The 24,300-nt window shown below is 40.7% G+C and overlaps 3 protein-coding genes across 10 annotated transcripts in view; 2 read left to right on the forward strand and 1 right to left on the reverse strand.

The window, feature by feature from the left end:
* The window catches only part of LOC105837479, an 83,869-nt gene extending 71,622 nt beyond the window's left edge, over positions 1–12,247 (forward strand). For 3 of the 8 annotated variants that reach the window (XM_036293981.1, XM_036293983.1, XM_036293985.1), the window contains 12 exons: positions 3,124–3,265; positions 3,579–4,025; positions 4,266–4,416; positions 5,572–6,306; positions 6,396–6,617; positions 6,700–7,152; positions 7,233–7,364; positions 7,480–7,705; positions 7,971–8,120; positions 9,153–9,257; positions 9,363–9,525; positions 9,614–12,247. In XM_036293981.1, coding sequence (XP_036149874.1) covers positions 3,124–3,265; positions 3,579–4,025; positions 4,266–4,416; positions 5,572–6,306; positions 6,396–6,617; positions 6,700–7,152; positions 7,233–7,364; positions 7,480–7,705; positions 7,971–8,120; positions 9,153–9,257; positions 9,363–9,525; positions 9,614–9,911 — 3,224 coding nt within the window. In that variant the 3' untranslated portion in view covers positions 9,912–12,247. The remainder of the gene's footprint in view (positions 1–3,123; positions 3,266–3,578; positions 4,026–4,265; positions 4,417–5,571; positions 6,307–6,395; positions 6,618–6,699; positions 7,153–7,232; positions 7,365–7,479; positions 7,706–7,970; positions 8,121–9,152; positions 9,258–9,362; positions 9,526–9,613) is intronic. The other 5 variants (XM_036293986.1, XM_036293987.1, XM_036293988.1 and 2 more) reach the window with 3 other exon arrangements.
* Positions 12,248–20,144: 7,897 nt separating this feature from the next.
* Positions 20,145–21,061, reverse strand: LOC105832419. The gene is made up of 2 exons (XM_012673337.3): positions 20,822–21,061; positions 20,145–20,320 (listed from the first exon to the last, which is right to left on the reverse strand). Exons 1-2 carry the CDS (start codon positions 20,957–20,959, stop codon positions 20,252–20,254), a joined length of 207 nt encoding a protein of 68 aa, XP_012528791.1. The 5' UTR covers positions 20,960–21,061; the 3' UTR covers positions 20,145–20,251.
* Positions 21,062–22,244: 1,183 nt separating this feature from the next.
* LOC105831846 (RNA polymerase II elongation factor Ell) overlaps positions 22,245–24,300 on the forward strand; it is an 88,295-nt gene continuing 86,239 nt past the window's right edge. The window contains exon 1 of the mRNA XM_036293990.1: positions 22,245–23,410. Coding sequence (XP_036149883.1) covers positions 23,267–23,410 — 144 coding nt within the window. The 5' untranslated portion in view covers positions 22,245–23,266. The remainder of the gene's footprint in view (positions 23,411–24,300) is intronic.

Consider the following 24,300-nt stretch of genomic DNA (forward strand, 5'->3'; position numbering starts at 1 on the left):
GGAGCTTCAAGGAAATAAGGGGCTAAACCGAGGTGCGAATTGCATGGTGAAAGGAGTGGAACTGAAATGGTAACAGTCGGCGCCGCTTCCTCTTCCGGCCCAGTAATCAAATTTCTTGACTCACTGGGCGCAAATTAAAATGACTACGAGATATCGTTGCAGATTGCGCTTGAGGATCGAGTGTCGGTAGAGACGTGAGAGAGAGAGAGAGAGAGAGAGAGAGAGAGAGAGAGAGAGGAGAAGGATCGTATTATTTCCGTAGGATCCGTTCGCAAGATAATAAAAAAGAACAAAGCATATATCCCGTGCGACATCGCGCACAATCGCCGCAATGTACGCATCGCCGCAGTATGATCAATTAAAAATGAATGCAGCTTGCGGCTGCAGGCTGCAAGTACGATGCGTTAAATTAGTGTGTGTGAGTGTGTTCGATCGCGAGATTGGATTTGTGCACGGAGTACGCGGCTTAACATGTAGAATCAATATGCATTGATAACGATCAACCTCGTAACGCACACGCAAACGACAAATTATACGTTCGATGATAATTGCGATATTTATGTTGTTTCGCGGTTAATTGTTGCATACGATTGATTCGATGTTCCCTTTTTCGAAATTAGATGCGAACGCGATGCGTCAACACGAGGCATGCAGCGTTATATTCTAGGCGTTTTAAGTATTTAGAAATTAAATTCGCGAAATGTGAAAATATCAAGCTATATTATAACGGGTCACGTAGAACACCACGTGACAATATAAAACACGCGTTCACGCATTCACCTCGTCCACATATATCGTTTCGTTTAACAGCGAGGACTTTTCAACGTTCGATAGATACGTTTGATTCGTAATGGATTTATCCGCGTTGAAGTATTCAATTTCAATCGCGTCCGCGTATATCCGCAGTAACATTCTCAATCTTAAGCGCCGCATATCAAATAAAATGCAAAAATGCGATACTACAAATCAAAAAACCTGACTCGATCGTTATCGTGATAACGATTCTTCACTCAAATTAATTGTTAAATATTAATGAAGTACACGGTCATTTATGTCCAGATGAATAGTACAGATGTTGTGCGACATAGGACGCAATCTGCTGCGCAAATTAACACACCTACACACATACACACATACACACACGCACAACACTCAGTGCGTGTGCATATACAGCACCGAGACTCTTGACATCTCTCTCACCAAGTGGATTGTGGCGATGACTTGATGATTAATGAGATTAGGTATGAAATCGACATTCATCGAGGACAGGAAGCATCGACGATCGTCCCCACTGCAATCGGCGTGGCGGTGCAAATCAAAAAGAGTTAGTAGCATGGGCATGTGTGTCTGTCCGTCGATCTAATCGAAGCACGCTATCTGATATATGATGCCACATACACGCATACACACACACACACACACATATATATTTATATGTTAAATATTCCTTTTATGTCGTAACATATATGTATGTGTACGTATACGTATATAATATTCCCATATACGTACGTTATTATGATATATGTATATCCAAGCCGAGCTTCTGCACGCTTTTATGATGGCTGCCTACAATGGATATCAAATGTCCAAATCGGATGGATGTTGAACCTTTGCATGCATCTTCTCATATACGTCGCATATCTTTGTAACTATCTGTAACTATAATGAAGAGATAGATGAAAAGAGGATATTCCACGTTATCTTACGGATAAATGCTAATTAAAAATTGATTTGACTACGTTTATTAATTTATTATTCGTCCATATAATTTATGAAAAGAGGATATTCCACGTTATTTTACGGATAAATGCTAATTAAAAATTGATTTGACTACGTTTATTAATTTATTATTCGTCCATATAATTTTTTCATTCAAAAATTGAAATACAAGTTCTTCGTAGAATCAAGTCCTCGGAGAATCAAGTCAATTGTGTTAAATCTGAAGAGTTTTGTAAAAAGCACCGAGCGATTTAATAATGGGGAAGGTAGGGAAGCATCAGCTCCTCTCAATTCCTCGAATATTTCGAGATAAAAGCCCTGCGGGATTCTCTACCCTGTTTCCAAACTATCTATTTTTAATTAAATTCTTGCATAAAGCAAAGTCATATTTATTCATTCGGTCGACGCGTACGTGCAAATAGATGAATGTGAAATATCCGCCTAAAAATTCTTCCAGATAGTCTACCGTCTATTACGAAAGTCGACAGTAATGAAAGATCGAGCAATTCGTAGATTCATATCATCGTAATTTTAAGTCACCACACAAAAAAAAAAAAAAAAAAAAAAAAACATCCATTCTCGAAATAGAGTAGCTTGTCTACCAATGATACGACATAGTATCTGTCATAAGTAATAAACGTGAAACATCGCGACGCGGCGTAAATGCGGGTTACCGCCAATAAGGAATGTGTATAAAATACGCATACGTCGCCAAATCAGAATCGGGGCAGGACTGTAAAATTTTATCGCTTCGAGGGTTTGCAATGTTGAACGCGCGACTTCGGTTTCAAAAGCCGTAACCACGTTTGTAATCGATTGTCCGACTCAAATCGAAACGACAATCTTACTGAACGATGCGACAAGCCTGCAAGATAGATTTCGGCTGGTATATCGATAAGGCTGCTATTTAAGTGCGCGAATCGGCCTTATTCGCAAAAATTTTTTCGAATCAAGTCGTGAATTTGAGATCTCATACAACGTTTTTATTGTTCGCTTTTTTACGCAATTGTACGGAGTAAGGAATATAACAAAAGTACGCGAAAATTGTTCATGGTACACCATTTCGTCGTGACGCGATCGTTCGATTAAAAATGGATTACGGGTTTACGGAAAATTTTTTTCGCCAGTGTGGTGCGAGCATATGTTCCGACGGATATCCGGTTCTGTTAGCTTTACCGGATTAATCCTCGCAGTCGCGTTCTTGGATACTGGCCAGCTGGCAAACTCTGTAATGTTTTCATTCGACGGTATTGTCCCGTGGTAATCAAATTATGTACACCGCAAAATTAGAAATTTACGTTCTCGAGAATTAAATTTTCCACAGTCTCAGTTCATTCCGTCGCGAAGTCTAGGCATTTCAGCCTAACGGATAGTCTGCTAATTGTATTCTTCTCTCGTCTTTAGTGATCAGCGCTCAGGGATTAATCGCCAAAGATAAGAGCGGCACATCCGATCCATACGTGACGGTCCAAGTTGGTAAAGTAAAGAAACGTACGAGGACTATGCCGCGAGAACTGAATCCAGTATGGCACGAGAAGTTTTACTTGTAAGTAATTTCGACAAGTTTCCCTACTACGCCAGCGGAGAATGCGTAATTCTTTCCGTTCTCAATCTTGTTGACTGCAAATTCTCTCCCGTTTTCACGAGGGATGACGTCAATTGTGTTTGCTCGCATGTGTTTAAGTTGATATTTACATATTTACTTATCCATCGTTGAAGTACATTAGTGCTGCACGTATATTTTCATCGATAGATTATTATTTAAAATTGATGGAAGAAATTTAATTTGGTCTCAGGAAAAATGCGGTTTAAAGAGCGCTATGATAGGCATTGTAAAAACCACAAATCTCTGTTTGCAGCGAGTGCCACAATTCGTCCGATCGAATCAAAGTTCGAGTGTGGGATGAAGACAACGACCTGAAGTCGAAGCTGAGGCAAAAACTAACAAGGGAGAGCGACGACTTTCTTGGACAGACCATTATTGAAGTCCGGACACTCAGCGGCGAGATGGATGTCTGGTACAACCTGGAAAAGAGAACGGACAAGAGTGCAGTGTCGGGCGCCATTAGGCTGCACATTAGCGTTGAGATCAAGGGCGAGGAGAAGGTGGCACCTTACCATGTGCAGTACACCTGTCTACACGAGAATCTCTTCCATAGTCTGTGCGAGGAAAACGGCGGCATGGTGACCCTGCCTCAGGCGAAGGGTGACGACGCCTGGAAGGTTTACTTTGATCCTCCCGGCGAAGAACTCGTCGACGAATTCGCCATGCGTTACGGCATCGAAAGCATCTACCAGGCGATGACGTGAGTATCGTCAAACTCATACCATTAATTTTTCCGCTATCGAAAGCTACTGTTTCTGTTATTGCAAGACAATATAAATTAAAACTAAAATTAAAATCAAATAAAAATTGAAGTCGTGTATGGTGCATTTGAGATTAAAGTAAGACTGTTCTGAGGCAAAACGAAAGAAATTAAGACAAATGGTATCACGATACTTCTTTTTGCATATCTTCACGCGAATCGTGATTTCGCATTTTCCAGGCATTTCCACTGCCTCTCAACCAAGTACCTGTGTCCAGGCGTGCCGGCCGTTATGTCGACCCTCCTGGCGAACATAAACGCATACTACGCCCACACGACCGCCAGTCCGGCCGTGTCAGCTAGTGATAGATTCGCCGCCAGTAACTTCGGGGTAAGTGCCGGATGTTGAAGATTGCGCTGTGATATCTCTACCGCGCGTAGTAGGGTAAGCGTAGAAGAGTGAAGGATGGCGAATACTCGAACCCGGCGGCGAGAGAAGCAAGAAATACTCGTGCAATTTCCTGGCAACCGGCGCTATTTGTTATCCGGAGCTACTTCTCATATCCTAGACGGTCGCGCTTTTCGCCCGACTCTCTATCAATTTCTCACCAGGTCACCAGGAATAATGAGATCAACCGACGCGAATATATATAATACTGGTTAAATAATTACTTTGCAAACTTTCGAAAGGGATTAAATCAAGTTTCTGCCGGCGTCGAAGCACTTTGAATATACCCCGAGTCTTGGCGAATCGGTTATTTAGCGGATTAAAACGGATTTCTTTCAAGAATTAGTAACTTGACTTTTCGTTACATTGACAATAAAGTAAGCGAGAGATGCTCGCCTTCGAAAGATTCGTTATTCCATGCCTGCATTATAGGTAGGATCGTGTTTATGATTGCATTTTTTATTACATCTTTTTTAGCATATAACTTTTTTGAAGGACCGAGAAAAAATAGCAAAAGACCGTATGCACGCTACTTAATTAAGATTTTAATTAAGATTCTCTTCTTGTTCTTTTTCCACCATCTGTATAGTCTTCAACTGACTGGCAGGACAAGGCCAAGCGAATGGATTTTCCTGCCGCACGGAGAATATGAAAATTTTTTTTGCATATCTTCACGCGAATCGACGTTCTCTCAGCCCCCATAAAACAAAACGAACGATATGTGAATCGAAATTTTGCACACGAAATTTAAATTTGTAAATCTCTTAATTCCGGAAGAGAACCGATGTATATGAGAGAGCATGTTTCTCATATTCTTGAATTATGCATGTTTCCCTTCGAAAATATTACGCGAAATTTTCCGACCACGAAGAAATTCGGCATGGCTCAAAATCTTTAGAAACTAAAAAAGAGAAATTTTACAAGAAAGTCTCTTATCGAAATATACAGATATTAGCTCGGAAAAATGAAAAACTTTTGCGGTAAAATAAAACAAACGGACGTATTTATTGTAGCTCAAAAAAATTTCCTTAAAAAAGAATTCTTACCAGTTACCATTACTAATAAAAAAAAGCTGAAAATTGATGATTCTCGTTGCAGAAAGAAAAGTTCGTCAAGCTATTGGATCAGCTGCATAACTCTCTCAGGATCGATCTGTCGATGTACAGGAACAATTTTCCCGCCTCGAGCCAGGAGAAGCTGATGGATTTGAAGAGTACTGTGGATCTGCTGACGAGCATTACGTTCTTCCGTATGAAGGTCCAGGAACTGTCAAGCCCGCCACGGGCCAGCACCGTTGTGAAGGACTGTGTGAAGGCGTGCCTGCGATCAACTTATCAGTTCCTTTTTGAAAACTGTTACGATTTGTACAATCGGGAGTTCCAGGCAGATCCGAACGAGGCGAAGCGAGACACGGACGATCATGGGCCGCGACTCGACTCACTCGACTTCTGGCACAAACTGATCGCCCTGATAGTTTCGGTGATCGAGGAGGACAAGAACAGCTATGCACCTGTGTTAAATCAATTCCCTCAGGAGCTCAACATCGGTCAACTGTCGGCAGCCACGATGTGGTCTTTGTTCGCGGTGGACATGAAGTACGCCCTGGAGGAGCACGAGCAGCATAGACTGTGCAAGTCCTCGGCCTATATGAATTTACACTTTAAAGTCAAGTGGCTACATGCCAACTACGTCAAGGACGTGCCGCCATATAAGGGCGCCGTGCCAGAATACCCAGCCTGGTTCGAACCCTTCGTCATGCAATGGCTTAATGAGAACGATGACGTATCATTAGAATATCTCCACGGTGCCTTTAGTAGAGATAAAAAGGAAGGCGTAAGTGATATGTCACCATGTTATTCACGAATCTCGGTACGGTATAATACTGCAGCCTTCTCTAATGGTCCTTTAATCTTTTCTTACAGTTCCAGAAGAGCAGCGAGCATGTGCTCTTCAGCGTCTCCGTCGTCGATGTTTTCACACAACTGACGCAATGCTTCGATGTAGTATCGAAGTTGGAATGTCCAGACCCAGAGATTTGGAAAAGATACATGAAGAGATTTGCTAAGACCATCGTCAAAGTTTTAGTAGCTTATGCGGATATAGTGAAGAAGGAATTTCCCAGCCATCTAAAGGAGGAACGAATTGTACGTGCTCGAATGTAACGAAAAGTGCAGAGATTCAAACAAAGTTATTAATAATTTTTTTACAAATTATTTTATTCCACAGGCGTGCATTCTGATGAACAATATTCAACAACTTCGGGTGCAATTAGAAAAGATGTTCGAGTCAATGGGTGGCGACAAGCTCGAGGAAGACGCGGCGAACATATTGAAGGAATTGCAACAACAGCTAAACGGCGCTCTGGACGATTTGGCTATACTATTCGCAAACAGTTTGGAACCGCGAATAACAGTTTCCGTTAGGGAACTAGGAGACCTTCTGTTGGCTATCAAAGGCGGAGGACAGGTAACTCTGTCGCAGCCGGCGCAAAGAAACAACGTAGCCGTAGAAGCCGATGACGTTTTGAGGCCGCTTATGGTTCTGCTCGACGGTAGCCTATCTCTCTACGCTGAATCGTGCGAAAAAACGGTATTGAAAAGACTACTAAAAGAACTGTGGAAGATAGTCATGAGAATTTTAGAGAAGACTGTCGTTTTGCCACCTATGACAGATAAGAGCGTACGTATGATAACTAAATCTCGTTGGTAGAATATTATTAAGCGATATGTATTACGACTTATAATTCTTGTTTCTTATAGATGATGTTTAAGAATCTGACAGATAATGCAAAGAACCTTGCTGCAAACGCCAAGATAGAAGATATGTCGAAGCTGTTTAAAAACCATATGGCTGGAAAACCCGATGTTAAAAATGCGCTTAGTGGAGTTATGGTAATAGAAATAAATTATTCAAATTGTAAAAATTATAATATTTGAACTTTTTAGTGACATTGAAGTGAATATAAAGTCGCTTCAAAGCTGTTGTTAAACATTCTTATTCACTCAGGATATTTCCAAGGAGGTCGAGAAGAATCTTTCGCCGAAGCAGTGCGCGGTTCTCGAAGTCGCTCTGGACACGATCAAACAGTACTTCCACGCTGGCGGTAACGGCTTGAAGAAGACGTTCCTAGAAAAATCACCGGAACTGCAGAGTCTTCGTTACGCATTGAGCTTGTACACACAAACGACGGACACTCTTATCAAGACCTTCGTCACTTCGCAAGTCAACCAAGGTATGTCGCTCTAAATACATTAGTCACATTACAAATTAATAAATCGTAATAAGTATTATTTTTATATATGTTTTTTGTTATTGCAATTACGAAAATAAAATAGCAATAAAAGCGAAATCAATAAAAAACACATATTAAATACAAACGATATATTCTAACGACACATTACACGTTCCGTCGTACAACTGTCGCGCGAGGAGTCAGTATACATTGGCGTGTGCGTATTTACACTCACATTACGACGTAATGAAAATTGTCGGGACAGTGCCGCTGAACGATGCGTCAACGCTACGTCAGCGTCAGCGTTCGATGAGCAGCGAGAGAGGTGACGAAGGGGAAGGAGCCGAGGGTATGGAAAGCCTCGAGGAACCCCTTCGCCAGACCAAGCCCTCTCTTCGTCGAGAGAGTCGACAAGGTACCACCAGAGCAGACCTTAGAAAGTCGCTGGAAGTGTCGGAGAAACTTTTTAGGCAGTAGTGAATTAATCGTTTCGTCGAGATGTTTTTCGATGCAATTTATCTTTTTCATTTTTCCACAATACACTCTTTTACTAACAATTTTGAAATAATTTTATAAATTATTAAATACTAAATTAAATTCCTAAATAATAAATAGTGATAAACGGACAATAAGAGATGTATATATCTTTTAAATCTTTACATTTATATTGATGATTTTTTATAATTTGAGAAAAGAAAAAGAAAAACGTTCCAAAAACGTCTCGATAACGATAGCTATGTTAGGAAGCTGTGCTGTTATCACTGCCGCTGCTGCTACTACCGCCACTCTTGCTGCTACTACTGAGAACTTTACTGACCAGCAAAATGCCTCTTTCGGCCTCGGCCTCATGTTTTTTCAATACAATGCTTCTGACACAAACGTATACTTATATCAAGAAAATCTTGTTATTTAACCACTATACACGATCACTATACACGATTCTTGTTACAAGCGCGTGACATACCCATTATTGTCTAGTGCCATATTATTCCTTCGAAAATTTGAAGGAACATCCACAAAAAAAGGGAATCACGGATTCGATTTGCACCATGACACTTGTATCATACGCACTAAAGACTTCGAAGATTGTAGCCAGAATTCTCCGAATATAAAAGAAAACGGTTTTTTTTTCATGCAAAATCGATAAAATCGAAAAATTTGTAATTCTCAACACTTACCATGTGACTAAAACGTAAAAAACTTTTCGCGTGGAGGCTGACTTCGTCTTCTATGATAAATACGCTTTCAACAAGTATCTGACTTGCCTATTATCAGGGCATGTAATCTGCTCTAGAAATAGAAATCGAAAATAGACTCTCTTAGCTTTAGTCTAAGATCATAGCATCTCAGATAGAATCAGACGAAGTCCGCATAGTGTCTAGATGCCATTCTATAGCTTCACGACTATCGTATTTGAGCGTAAATTCTGACTTGCAAACTCTTCAAGTTCCAGATACCGCTGGTTCGGATGAGGGTTCGGTGGGCGAAGTGAGCATTCAAGTGGATCTCTTTACACATCCGGGAACAGGAGAGCAGAAAGTTACTGTCAAAGGTACACTTTTATAAAATTAATAAAATTAATTGTACAACTTTGACAGTAATAATGCTAATTAATAATTTAATTTCATCGACAACGAAAAATATTTTTATTTTTCAGTTGTGGCCGCGAACGATTTGAAGTGGCAATTGGCGACGGGTATGTTCAGGCCATATGTAGAGGTGAATCTAATCGGACCGCATCTTACTGGTAAGAAGAGAAAACAATCGACGAAATCGAAGAGCAATAACTGGTCGCCACAATTTAACGAGAGCTTTGACTTGTAAGTTTCGAAGCAAAATTTATTAATAATTGTAAACATTTTCACAGGTACAAAGTTGCTCTAACTTTTACCTTATCTTTGTTCTCAGCATGATCGGTAACGAGCAACAACAGCTAGACTTCTACGAGTTACATATCTGCGTGAAAGATTATTGTTTCGCGAGGGAGGACAGGCTCGTCGGAGTCGCAGTGATGCAACTTAAGGACATCGTCGAAGAAGGCTCGTGCGCGTGCTGGTTGTCGCTCGGCAAGCGTATTCAGATGGACGAGACCGGTTGGACGATTTTACGAATTCTCTCACAGCGTAACAATGACGAAATCGCTAAAGAATTCGTGAAACTAAAAAGCGACATCAGGCAGGAGACACCGCTGCCGAATCCCACTTGAAGAGATGCATTAATAAGCCAATAGCGAAGCGACTCGAGTACTTCGAGCTTGGAAAGAGCCCGAAGAGGAGAAGAAAAAGAAAAAAAGTGCAGGAAGAGAAGGAGAAAGAGAAGCAAAAGACCGTCCAAAGAGAGTTAGCATTTGATGCCTTCGATGCTACAAGCGAACGAAACCTTTCACGATTTCGCGATAGAGGTATAATTCGCGCGATTTACCCGGCAAAAACGATTACCAAACCCTTCCGCCCTTCTTCGCTGAGAGGTACACGATCCAGGGAGGGACAATCCTAACGACGGGAATCGATTTACCATGGAGCTTCTTCTCTGCAGCTTCCTTCGCACCGCGCCATGGAGTTAAGTCGAGCGTAATTCCTCTCCCTTTTTTACAAAACTTTCACACACACACACACACACACCACACACATACACACACACACACACACACACCACACACACCACACACACACAAAGGGGAGGGGGAGCTTCAATCCCATCCCTGGACAGCGACGATCGAAAACTATCATCTTCCACAGATCTCGAGATAGAACGACGAGCTAGGTCAACCTTGCGTGACTCAACGTTCGTCCTGCGTACTATTGTAATAATGAAAAAAGGGCGATTTCTCCCGCCTGCGTTTACAGAAAGCTAAAATAATCAGCGGAGCGAATAATCTCAATAATGACGCTTCAGTACTATGTGAGGACTTCTTCGTACGAGTGTTGCAGGTGAGACGCAGAGGGGTACGAAGATACGAAGGAGAGATTGTTCGCTGAAAAAAAAAAACGCGAAATGTGAAAAAAGTGCTGCCAGTACGCAATATATTTGGTAATATTCGTAATGTAAGCTAGGACGGAGAGATTAACATGGCGGAGGATTCAAGTACGGTGCTTCGCGCAAAATGCGACAGAAACTCTCGATCGGGCGCGTAATCGGACCCGTCGTTTGCCGAAAGACTGACTTCGAAATGAAAGAGGACGAAAAAGCGAGTCCACGTGGTGGGTCCTTGATCGCGACGCGGTTATATATAATATAAATAAAAGACGAAATCGAATATATGTGAGATTATATACACAAAATTTATATACCACGCGCACACCCTCAGACACATTTACACACGCGCGCGGTAATACGACCGCGTCGTTTCTAGGCCGTTTGTTCGGGAGGACGAGTTTACTGTAGATACGTGAAAACGTTGAGACGAACAAGTTTTTTCTAAATATACAGTTTAATTGTAGCATTGCGTACGACCAAATAGGCACGTCCTGTAACCGTCACGCAGCGACGTGCCGTTAGTAATAAAAACAGAAAAAAATTAGTAAGGCATTGTAATTATAAAGTACGTTCTTATTCGTAAGATTATACCTGAAATGATCGTAAGAGTCCGACTGTTGCTAATGATGTTGCTGCTGTTGCGAATGATGCTGAGATCCGCCCGAGAGCTTCGAGAGCTACGCGAAAGTGGGTGTTGTGCGTTGATTTCGCACCTTCGGAAGTCGCTAGTAGAACGTAACGAAGATACATCCGACATCGCGAACGCGAATCCTCGTTCTACGAACCACAGCGAGTGAGCGAGCGAGCGAGCCTACAAAATTGATACTTTATACTCTTGTAATTAGTGCTGTCGATACTTGGCTACCCGAGTATTTCAAATATTATCCAAGTGTGACAGATTACCTTGAAATGTTACCAAAATTTCGAATTAAATAATACTCGAGCTTCCCGAGTAATATCCGTTCACTTCGACAGTATTACTTGTAATCTTGTAGCACACGCAGGTAATTATACCGTAGCTTTTTTGATTCTCTCTCTTTAGCTACTGCTGTTCTTTACAGCAATGCCTATCTCGAACGATATGATAATACGACTGAAGCAGTGGACGTTAAAGCTACTATTATTAGTATGACTATCGCTACCGTCTCTTAGCTTCATCGCGTCTTGTACATCTTGCCTCGTGTGCATAGTGGACGTTCGCCCATCTGTAGAAACGTGTTTTCGCCAATTTCTTTTATCCAGAATTCTTATTATCGGATCGCGATGGCGAAAGGGTGGATGAAAAATCGAACCCCTCCTCGTTACGATCACACGAAGCTTCGGTCGGATCCCTTCGTAAGAAAAACTTAAACGCGACCTCGTATCCGATGAATCCAGTCATCGTCTAGCCCAATGGCTGCAGAGTCGGGCAGGACAGGTACAATTAACTCCGGAGATTACGCTATTATATTCAAAAAGTTTCTACTACGTAGTACGTCTAGATTACTTACATATTGTGTATAGTGTTTAAAACTGCTGATGTAGCTGCGAGCGCGGAATTTTCGGCAAATAGACAAAGAGAAACAAGAATCATCTAAAAAATAAACGTCATCTCAGTTGCAGATGTTTATCAAATTTAAATATATGTCCAAATATCAAGCATGAATTGAAGGATTCTGCGCATCAGTTGTAGCCACCGTTTTCAGAATCTGACAGAATTAATATCTCTTTTGACATTAAGAAAAATACCTTAATATTAATCAATTTTAGATTAATATATTAATTTGTATTCCCTAAGTTTAGATTACTTTAATGATTTAAAAAAGTAAGATAGATTATTAGGGCATTGCTCTCAAATATTTCTCTCAAAGATTTCTCTTAAATATTTTTCAATAATATAAAACATATTTTATATTATATATATATATATATATATATATATATATATATATATGTATATATGTGTATATATATATATATATATATATATATTTTATATTATATATATATATACATACATACATACATACATACATACATACATACATACATACATACATACATACATACATACATACATATATTAAAATTCTGTTAGAATTTTTAATTTTAATTTGGAGACTGATTTACGAAGCACCTACATCTGCATCTGTTGTTGATGATGTCGAAAAAATTCAAGCATAGTAGGAAAGAAAAACACGGGTCCGCGATCTCGCCACCATCTTCATTTGTAAAAGTGTCTATTTTCTTCGCTGCCTAACACTAAGTATATTACTTAATATAAAAGAGTTGGCGAATTCGGCACTGAGATCGGCCTCGTCGACGGCATTCACCCAGCCAATTACCTCGACTTGTTTCTCCCAGTCACAGATCCACCGCAATCACCGCGACCGTCGACGGGTCCGGCCGCCAATTTTTCCTCCTACTCTCCGCTTCGATTAATATCTTGTAAGCTTAAATGAAAATATCTCGTGTATTCTGTGATAATTATTCCTTAAAAAGGACACTGACACGCTACACCTTACACGCACAAGAAACACATACACGTATGAAGAGAAATCTGCAGACGGAGTCCGCGTACGCGGAAAGTAGAAGTAACACAGAAATTGGAAACAGATAACAAAGATAGATGCGTTTACAACATTACACCGATCCTAATATAGCAACAGTATTTTTCTTCTTTAAATACATTCCCATATTTCTATTCTCTGTAAACGTCCGAGGAGTCTCGTCGCAATAATAACGGAAGAAAAAAAGGAAAATATATATACATTTATTACATATATACAGAGTGATACCAGATTCGTCTCTATACAGAGAGAAAGATTTTTTTAGATTTAATGAACAGTTTTGTTCGACTATTCCCAAAGCATATATTTCTTTGGTTTTAATCAATTTTAAACAGATTTCTTTAGATTTAATAAAATTTATTAGAAATAACGAAATATATGCTTTGGAATAGTCGAACAAAACAATTTATTAAATTTAAAGAAATCTTTCTGTGTATTATTTACTTTCCTTCTATCGACTCTGTGACCAATTCGCAGTTGATTTCTCCTTAGCGCAAATTGTATCCTTTTTCATAACTTTCTATAATATTACATCTAAGCTTCACACACACACATATAAAAATACTGTGAAAGTAAAATTTATCTTGAATTGAATAAAGCTTAAGGCTTCGTTGTCTCTACTGCTCGTTAAAATTCTTAGATTTTTTTATCACTTTACAGCTTAAAACTTATCGCTGCCTTGACACTCTTCGTTAAGGATAAATACTCGAAATTGATCGGAGAGTCTGTAGACGAGCGAAACCTGGAACACCCTGTGTACCGCATCGACAAATCGTAAAACTCTTCACCCGCGATTATCAGTCTCAAGAAGATATAGACGCAAAGATACGGAATGCAAAAGTGTGTAGCACATAATGACAAAAATATTTTTAACTTTGGAAATTTAGTAACAATTACGTATATGATACGACAACTGATGAACAACAATCTAGAAACTCGAACATAATTTAATCTTAAACTACACGTTTAGCACACATAATATTGTCGTTTTTTTTTAAATCCCATTTGAACATATATTTTCCAAAGTTTATGTCATATTTATTGTTAGTTTAATGATCTCTGAATAATTACAATTTTAAGTAAATAAACTCTTATGACTGAAATTATTCGATTAAAATGATTCTGAATCGTCTTGAAAGATCAAATGTGAGTTATTAACATGGCAAAATGTGAAATCAATCCGTCGGTGCTCTTCCCATTTCTTTCGAGCATAAAAAAAGTGTTTGAAGTAAAAAGTGTGTTTCGAGTTATCTCTCATTTGCATCGATGGAAGATCCCGCAAATTTTTGCGTCCGGTCGCCGATGAAAACGTAGAGAACCACAGTCAAATTCAAGGCAGACTCCAAATTGCTAAGTAAGCGAAATATACTCTTTTTAGTAAAAAGAAGAGAGATAACACATAACAAAGGGAAAACTAAGGAGAGAAAAAAAAGATATACACAACTGTTGACAATACTATGCTTGAGAATCGTATTGACACATATGTAATGTACCTAATAAATATATAAAACAAGACGGGATGTTTGTGTTTCGTAAGTAAAAACGTACTAATTGTAAGAGTAAACTCGTATTAGGACGCAAGGAGACACGATGAACTCGTGCGAAATACGGAACGCGTTACTTTTGCGCGTATCATCAGAGTGATTTATTAGGTAATTACAACTAACGATCGAAAAGAGGAAGCAAGCTTTGTCGTCCCACGGAAAGCGCCGTTATTATCGAGAAAATTTTTCAAGCAAAGAAGTATGAAGTGGAAGAAAGAGAGAGAAAAAGAAAGGGACAGAGGGAGGAAGATATTTCGATGACACGCGTCGTCGCTGCGCGTGCACGCAGGTCGCGAGCGTGCAAGGTGGCCCAAAGCAATTGTATCCGAGTATGAAACACGCACATTCAACACAAAGAATACCTACATAGAATCCAAAGTATCTTCATCGATAAACATTTTGTTTCATTACTCACGCGTTGTTCTTCAGCGAACTGGATACACACACACACACACACACACATACATTGTATATAATGCCATACACGTATCATAAATGCAAAAACACACATACAACACACGTGGGATAACGCTTGTGTGACTCCATATTCACACGATCGAAGCTCCGAACGCACGCGCCGTCGTTACGCTTCTTGTCTCTGAAAACGGATCATTATCATTATTACCAGCATCATCGTCATCGTCATCGTCATCGTCATCATCATCGTCATCATCATCATCGTCATCATCATCATCGTCATCATCATCATCGTCATCATCATCATCGTCATCATCATCATCGTCATCATCATCATCGTCATCATCATCATCGTCATCATCATCATCGTCATCATCATCATCGTCATCATCATCATCATCATCATCATCATCATCATCATCGCGGACGACGCCCAGTGAATTCTAGTATTGTCCCACTGATCGATTCGACGACAATCCGTCGTATCGGGCGACGATTGTGCGATTCGGGCGAACGCGTTGCCTCTCGAAATCTTGACAATCCTGGTGACATCAATGCACTGTGAGGCGCAATTCACGGAGGATGTCGCCTCGCATCAATCGCACCGTTCAACTAGATATAGAAATCCATATATGCAGTATAACTTGCCTCGTTTTAAGAATATATCGCGCATCGATCATTAAAATATCGTGTCGCACGTATTTAGCGAAAAGTTAAAAAGACGTAAGTCTCTTCCTTAGGTTATAAGAAATTTTATTTCGTATGCGTTGAAAAGCTATGGATTCTACGATGATTCGTTAATCGTTTCGTGTTAATATTAAACTTGAGATCTAGCTGTCGTATAGCCAATGTCGAGATCTGTGTTCTAACGACAGTAAAGGCGATTGCCCGATTTCGTGTCACGTTGACGTTAAAAAGACGACCTTTATGTATATTAGAAAAAAATAAAACTAAAATCTCAGGTGATCGTAATTTCAAAACGCTAAGTGTGCCGCAAGAACACAGATCCCGCCTGTGTATTATTTATATTTATATATTTATTGAGTTTGTGCATGCATATTTAGAGAATTAATCGAATGTGTAATGGATGAAATTCAGAGAAAAGTGTGGTATGTGTCGTATAAGAGTGAGAACGAGTGTGTGTTTGTGTGGCGGGGGGGGGGGTGGAATTCAAGTTCGAATGATAAATTAGATAATTACGGGGAAACATGTCGAAGGATGAGAGTGAAAGGGAAAAAAGAGACGATCGAGAGAGGGACCTATATTAGAGCTATTGGTCTGCTCTTTGTCGCGGTACTGCTGCACTGGTGCAAAGTTAGAATAAGGCAAATGTATTTTTTCTCATTCTAATTTGTTGCATCAGTGCAGCAGTGCAGCGACAAAAAATAGGCCTTATATCATCGTTGAATCATTGCACACGCATACATACACCACGTGCCATATCATCGCATTATCAGAGAGACAGAGTTTAAATACTATTAATTTTAAGTCGTAATTAGATATACAGTTGTATACATTATGCGCGTATACATATACAATATAGCGTGACGGACTCACGCGGGTGGAAATCCGGCACGTGTACAGCATTCGTGTGACTAACTGTGATTCGTCGCTGGTCCTTATTCGAGTAATACGACATTGATATAAATATACGGTGTGACGAAGGGACGAGCGAACAAATGGAGACGTACGAGATAAAAAATTGGATCACGAATAAACATTTGTATAACTATACGAACATCGGAGGATATTTGTCCGATTTCATTTCAGTCCATTTCGGAATAAATATTAAAAAGGGAAAAGATACAATAAGCGATGACGCGCGTGCCTTCCTTACTCACTCGTCCCTTCAATTGTCTCGTGTGCAAGGGGACGCAATATATGAAATAAAATTCTTGCTGCTACTCGGATATCGACTGACACTATTTACTTGCGATCGCACGATTATTTCAGCTCTGAAACTTCGAGCTTTCCGATTTGGTGGAAGACGAGGGAAAGATCGTTAATGCGAACCTTATTGATTCAATCGTCATTCGTATCATCGTCATCGTCATGATAAGCGAGTCACACTCGCGTCGTCACCTAGCTCACACCGCTGTTCGCTTCACCGTTGCCCACGAAACCGAAAATACCCTGTTTGTAATCTCATTTTTGTTTTCGCATCGACAGTACACACACGCACGTGTAAGATATTATCGCATCTCGATCATGTAATCACAGAATATATTGCACATATGTTTGCACATATTATATACATATTTACAAGTGTGTATATACATTATTATATATATATATATATATATATATATATATATATATATATATATATATATATGTACATATACATATATACATATACATACATGGTCATGATCGCGATCCGTGTTGCTGTCTCACTCACTCGATCGAAATATTCTGACTGTTATCACTTTCACTTTATCTTTCCTCGAGCGATTTAAGTCTATTCTAAAACATATCCAAAACTCAGAGAAAACGTAATTTTCCGCCCATTTTCGCCATACACACAAATGATATTTTAAGAGTCATATTATTAAACAGGATGTCTCTCGTGCGCTAAGAGCGCTTCCTTTAAACTGCAAATTTCTCAATCGATTTTGAGTCGATTTTACAAAAACCATCTTACAAGGAATTGGAAATGAAGGGCTCTAGTAATAAAAGTTAAGAATCGCAACAAAGATAATATTTCTCATATATTCTTCTGTAACTCATATTTTTCGGTTAACTTTAAATAGATTTTATATTCGGACAAGATTTTTTATTTAAAACTTATAAAAATATAGAGGTGTGTACGTGTGCGTGCGTGCGTGCGTGCGTGCGTGTGTGTGTGTGTGTGTGTGTGTGTGTGTGTGTGTGAGGTATTGAAGACTTACGATATGAATTATGGGATTTTTCACAGGAGAAAAAGTTCAAAATTAAAGATTCTTTGAGCAAAGGACAGCAGTTCGGAGAAATTACGCTTAAGGAAAGATATCTTGTGCAAATATACACAGACTGTTTATTGTATCATAAATTATGTGTAACAGCTTTGCTATGAATACTATTTCGCCGAGAACATCAGGGTATCGATTATGTAATTTTTCTCCTAGGGCGGAAAAGTGAAAAGTTTCAAGTTACTGTCTCTTTCTATTCAACACCAATAGAAAGAGATAGTTACATGAAACTTTTCACTTTTCACGTTTCCGACCTAAGGAAAAAGTTACATGATTACTGCCCTGAAAGTAAAGTAGGGAAAGAGTTTAAGAAGAAATCCTGAGACAGCCACGGAGCGGTGACTTTTCGAATGCTCATTATCCCATCGAAATTTTCCTCTTCCCCCATAAAAAATTCTAACATTCCGCATGTATTCGCCTCCATGTGTTGCCCATATATGTTACAATACTGCGCCGTATTCTTTCTGGCTATCGTTCTCCTCTTTTGTCTCGCGCGAATAAAAATTAATGTAGGTATAAACGATTCGAACGAAAAGATTACAGACACACTCTAATCTTTTTTAGAACAATTTTGTGTGAAAAAAAACTCTTCGAAAAAGATCGAAACACCATATATTTGTCACTTTTTACTTTCCATTTTTGAGGTATATTTTTGTTGCAGCATTGCGACAAAGGTGGAATAGAAAAGTTGAAATAGCAAATAGAAGTGTTCCGATCCTCTTGGGATAATTGTACATAAAAAAAAATTGCTGTAAAGTACTTTTCAAAATATATTTTGTTGGCGTTGCGTTAGTATATATGAAAAGTGACAGACGAAGAGATTAAACGAGCGCTGATTTTACAATTACATGATTATATGTTGCGTTGCATCGTCGTATATTATACTTCCGCGTTGTAAATGATTATTAAAAAATCACGTTGCCTATGGTGAAGTTGTTCGCATCGCGAGGAGGAATCGCGTAGCGGCTGCACTTTGCCCGATCTCTGATTTTCAACGGATGATTCTATCAATGTTCAATTCCCTGTAATAGCAAGTGATTGTTTCTTTCTAGGATTAATAGGATGACACGTAGAATAATACGCATAGTAATGGACGTAATTTAGTTAATTATAAGTACAGTTGTTAAATCAGGTTGATAGAATTGAACCGAAAATGCGAGAACGAGTTGTATAAATGCTCGGGCGATCGGGCAGCCGCTATCGGGTGCCTTTGGCGAGTCTGTATCCAAGTTTTATCAGTCGACGCAGATGTCCTAAGAGCAAAGTAAACGAGTCACACGTTCGATATGACAATTAATTTGCATTCGTGATCCATTGCGTTCGCACACTTCTCTCTCGTTCCTCGTTTTGCGATCAATGTATCCATATCCGAAGGATGCTCTTAAAGTGGATAGGGAAATGAAAAAAGTGAAAGTGAAATTTGCGATGTATCAAGATGATGCGTACGTTGAACGAGGGATAGAAAGGATGGCTTTCTTATTGGGATAAGCTGCCTCAGGGGAAGGTGATCCAGGGACTCTAATAAACTTATCCGAAACTACTTGTCTCTGAAATTATTCCATTTGTCACCAGGGCTGTGTGTCCGTGATCCTCTTCTAGTCCATCCTTTGTAATATTTTTCATGTGTGTAAAGTGATCAGATTATTAAATTGAAATTTGCAAGCTGAAATATATTTTGAAACATCATAATTCTGTCCCTCACATTGAAGCATTAAAATTTAAAATAATACAAGATTTCTTTGTAAGTCATTAGAATCCTTTCTTTACAATTAAAGTTATTTCCCAATCTACCATCGCTTTCAAATATAAAAAATTTGGTAACTTAATAATTGACATTTTTGAAGAATGTTGAATATTGAAAGAAATCTGTTATAATAACACCCTGCTAATTTATTAAACCATAGCTATCAAAGAAAAATAATTATCAACATTGAATATAAAGTCTATTTATATTTTTGCAAGGTTTCTTGTATATTTTTTTAAATTCTACCTTAAGACACAATTAATGTTATATCATAAATTAATATTATATTTATTTGTTTTGCTACAATTTCCCATGTAGGAAAGATGCATACATTCACTGTACAATTAAAATTAACAAAAGTTTTCTTAAAGGATCCAGGTTTGCTTAGGCGCTGGCATTATTTTCCTACATTCCTCTGCAAATTCAATTTCTCTCTGTAATAATAAAGAACAATCATGAGATTTCTCTGAAGTGTGGTCTACAATATATGGAGTAAGTGTAGAGTAAGGAGTAAGAGTAAGAGTAACAATTTGCATATAATTTTTTACAATTTTATGAAACTAATGACATTGTTTGCACTGTTCACAGCTATTTCTATGCTCTGGCCAAGCGTAAGTGTAAAAGATGGAGGAGTAGCAAGAAATAAAATTAATTTATTTCGTTTACGCCCTTACGCCTGTTACTTCTTACTCCACACTTACTCCATGTATTGTAGACCACGCTCTTTAACATCAGAAATGTATAATAAGACGATTTCATCTCAAATCTTTTATCTATTAATTTATCTACAGATTTATCTATTAATATCAAACAATTTTAATTGCAAATACTTGAAATTAAAATGAATAATCTGGATGTTAAAATTAAATCGACTAACGTTGGAGAAAGTAACATAAACTTGGAAAACTTAAAATCACAAAAATCGCAAAGGTTACCTTCACCAAATCCTTGTCAGGTATCCTGGGGTATGGACCAAACGGATCCCTTTCTCCCCACCACCCATCGGTTGCGAGATTAACATTTAAGTGTATCAATAAACATATGTACGTAACCCCGCCCAGTGTTCGCATCATTTTTTAATAGGTTTCGGGGAAACACAAAACAATCAAACTATCTTGTCAGAAAACGAGATGTAACCGATGTAACGCAAAAGCGAGCTCTTACGTCAAGATAACAGTGACGCCAACAAAACTGTGGGGGTTCGAAAAATTCCTAGGTAGGAGATATTCTCTGAATTTTTCACAAAATTATCAAAATCTGTATTATAAAAAATTACTCCTCTCTCATCCTTGTCAAATTAATGAAAATCGATTTCGCTGATATTCTCGTAATTCAAATATCGGAATTGAATTCCAACGTCAAATTATCGATGGCACAAAGAAGATAGAGAAAGAAAGAGAAAGAGAGAGAGAGAGAGAGAAAGAGAGACAGAACGGCGGCGACCAATGGCGACCACCGTCGACTAGTGAATTCTAAAATCGCTTGATTTGTGTGTTTCCGTCCACGAGCGCCTCAACGTGTATAAAACGTGCACTACGAACTACGTAAACTACCGGGATTCATGGACATTGATTACATAGTTCTCAACGTGCACGTTATGTGCATATAGAGGCGCTAGTGGACGGAAACGCTTAATGCAAGGTCTACAATGTCAGCAGGAGTAATGGATCAAGGAGTAAGGGCCTAAACACAATGCCAGGCAACAGGCAATAGGAACAGAAATAATGAAAGAGAGAAAGAGAAATAGGATCTTTTTCTCTCTTTCTCTCTTTCTTTATTACCTGTTCCTATTGCCTGTTGCCTGGCATTGTGTTTAGGCCCTAACAATTAAGAGTAACAATTGATCAATTCAAAACCGAGAGTAAACGAAATGGGCAAATCTCATTTCATATTTCTTACTTCTTACTCCTACTTCATTACTCCTGCTGCCATTGTAGACCCCGCATAAAACTACGAGATGACCACTCTCAAGTTCCTCTCTGTATGTATACTTGCGCGTTGGAAGATGAAAGTGCAAAAAGTGCAAGTAACGCGACAGATCCATTCTTCTCTCTCTCTCTCTCTCTCTCTCTCTCTCTCTCTCTCTCTCTCTCTCTTTGGCTGAGGCCGAGTAAACCCGAAACCGTTGTAAATGCGACATTCCATTGCATTCCATGCGTGTGACGTTTAACTGTGCGATAATTGATGGACGAATTTGATTATTGTTTGCGCGAGAAGGATAAGTTTTTGAGAAAGAGAGAGCTATTCCGGCATACGAACTACGCGCCGTTTACGCCATTTACGCGAGAGGAGAGCGAAGTCTTTGGTACGTCAAGAGGTGGCGACAACGGTACGCGGCGGCGCGTACACCGGGAAAAGCCGGCGGGCAGTCGATCGTTGGCCGTCACCGCGTGAGGACGGCGAGGTCGTCCTTGGTCTGACTCTCGGGTTATCCGGTTGCGCGCGCGACGCGATTGGTCAACGGCTCTTCCGTAAGCCCCGCCTACCAGGTGGCCGTTCGAAAGTGTGTAGTCGCGTTTCCTTACGTCGGAACGACGATCGCTGCTCTCTTCCATCCGCACCGGATCTTCGGCGTTTCGATCGGCAGGAAAAGTTTCAAATGAGTCGGGTCGGAGCGATAATATGCGACGGTCGAGAGGAAACCGAGCAGGTGAAAAATCGCGAACGCGCTTGAGGAAAATTCGTCCTCGGCGTTAGCAGCATCGTCCGTGGAGTGCCTTGCCTACGCCGTGATATCGTGTCCGGGGCGGGGGGGGGGAGGGAATCTCGGCTCTGATCACGACTATCACGAGTATAGTGTGTCGACAGTCGTGAGAGAGAGAGAGAGAGAGAGAGAGAGAAAACGCGCGAGAGCGAGAGCATACGGCAACTGTGCGGGAGAGGAGAAGGCGGCGGTGGCGGAGAAGGAGCAGGAGGAGTAGGAGGAGGAGGAGGAGGAGGACGACGACGACGTCGTCGTCGTCGTAGTGGCGGCGGTAACGGCGGCGACGGTGACGGTGACGGTGACGGTGGTGGTGTGAGCGCGGCGAGAAGGAAAAACACGTTTCGCGAGGGAACGTCTCGTCTCGAGAGTTCCGGCTAAAGATACTCCGTCGTCCGCGGTGTTGGTTCCGCACACCGTACGGCGCCAAGTTCGCGCCGCGCGAAAACTCGTGTTCAGAAAAGGAGTTGGAAGATAAAGGAGGCTAGAACAGAAACGCGCGAGTGTCGAGAGAGAGAGAGAGAGAGAGAGAGAGAGTGCGTTGTCGCGCGGTGCTTCACGGCGTTGCCCAAGCGAGCAGAGGACGTCAGCTGTGTGCTGCGCCAAGGGGACGTGAGTCGTGTGCGCAAGGAGGAGCGAGAGAGGGACAGACAGACGGTGAGGAGCCGCGCACGACGAAATGGGAGACGAAGAAATGGCGCTGGTGCCAGATGTCCAGTATGGTTTGTCGTCGCATGGCAATTTCGACAGGCGCAAGTCTCTAATATTCGTCAAGCTCACCGACTCGTCGCAACGTGCCATCACGGAGTACCTCAAGATTAAGGTAAGTGTCTCTCATTGTCCGTTGATGCTTTTCACTGCAGGATCCTCGGGGATGCTAGAATCGTCGCGCGATGGACTCGCGCACGCGCCTATGTGTGTGCGAGCGCGAGCGCGCGCGCACGCTCAGGCATACCGACACGCGTACACGCGTACAGATTCGCGCGTGTGCGTGCGTGTCACCGCGAGAAACAGTGGCGGGTGTGCGTACGTGTGTCGTGTCGTAATAATGTGCTAAGGAGAGAGAACAAGAGACTCGGCGAGACCCCCGAACGTCGTGAACCTCCGCCGCTCGCCATATTTCCTGCGAAATTTCGTCGCGACGACGTCGCCGACGCCTGGGAAATCTTGGACGGGCTCCGGTCTCTGTCTCTCTCTCTCTCTCTCTCTCTCTCTCTCTCTCTCTCTCTCTCTCTCTCTCTCTCTCTCTCCCCCTCTCTCTAATTACTACTCTACTCCCACCCACCACATCTCTCTGTCTCTCCTCGCGATCCGTTCTCCTCCTGAAGATCACGTTCGAGACTTCGAGAGAGGGCCACTTGATTCTTTGCCGAACAGCTGCTCTCTCTCTCTCTCTCTTTCTCTCTCTCCCTCTCCTTCTCCCCCCCCCGTCCGCTTCGAAATCTTTTCCCGAAGGCCGATAAACTCGAAAATTCGACACGCTCCCCTCCGTGTCTCGGTATGCAGTCTCCCTTTTTGTGACTTTCGAGTAACAGCGGCGGCGAGCGAGCGAACAAGTCGCGCGATGTCGACACGTTTGCTGCTTTGACAACGGGAGTTACGTAATATACGAGAGAACCAAGAGCCGAGCCTAGTCGAAAAGTCACCCCGACGCGCGAGTCAGTAACACGTAACAGGATCGTACTTGCGTGTACGGAATTCCACGCGATTCGA

This window comes from Monomorium pharaonis, chromosome 11, assembly GCF_013373865.1.
Source record: "Monomorium pharaonis isolate MP-MQ-018 chromosome 11, ASM1337386v2, whole genome shotgun sequence".
Lineage (NCBI taxonomy): Eukaryota > Metazoa > Arthropoda > Insecta > Hymenoptera > Formicidae > Monomorium > Monomorium pharaonis.

What these genes read in the sequence shown, in the direction of transcription:
- LOC105832419 (XM_012673337.3), bottom strand. Translation starts at nt 20,959, where the DNA reads ATGATGCGAACACTGGGCGGGGTTACGTACATATGTTTATTGATACAC. An exon ending in CTGACAAGGATTTGGTGAAG is followed by an intron (nt 20,321 to 20,821) that starts GTAACCTTTGCG and finishes TTATTATTACAG; the next exon opens with AGAGAAATTGAATTTGCAGA.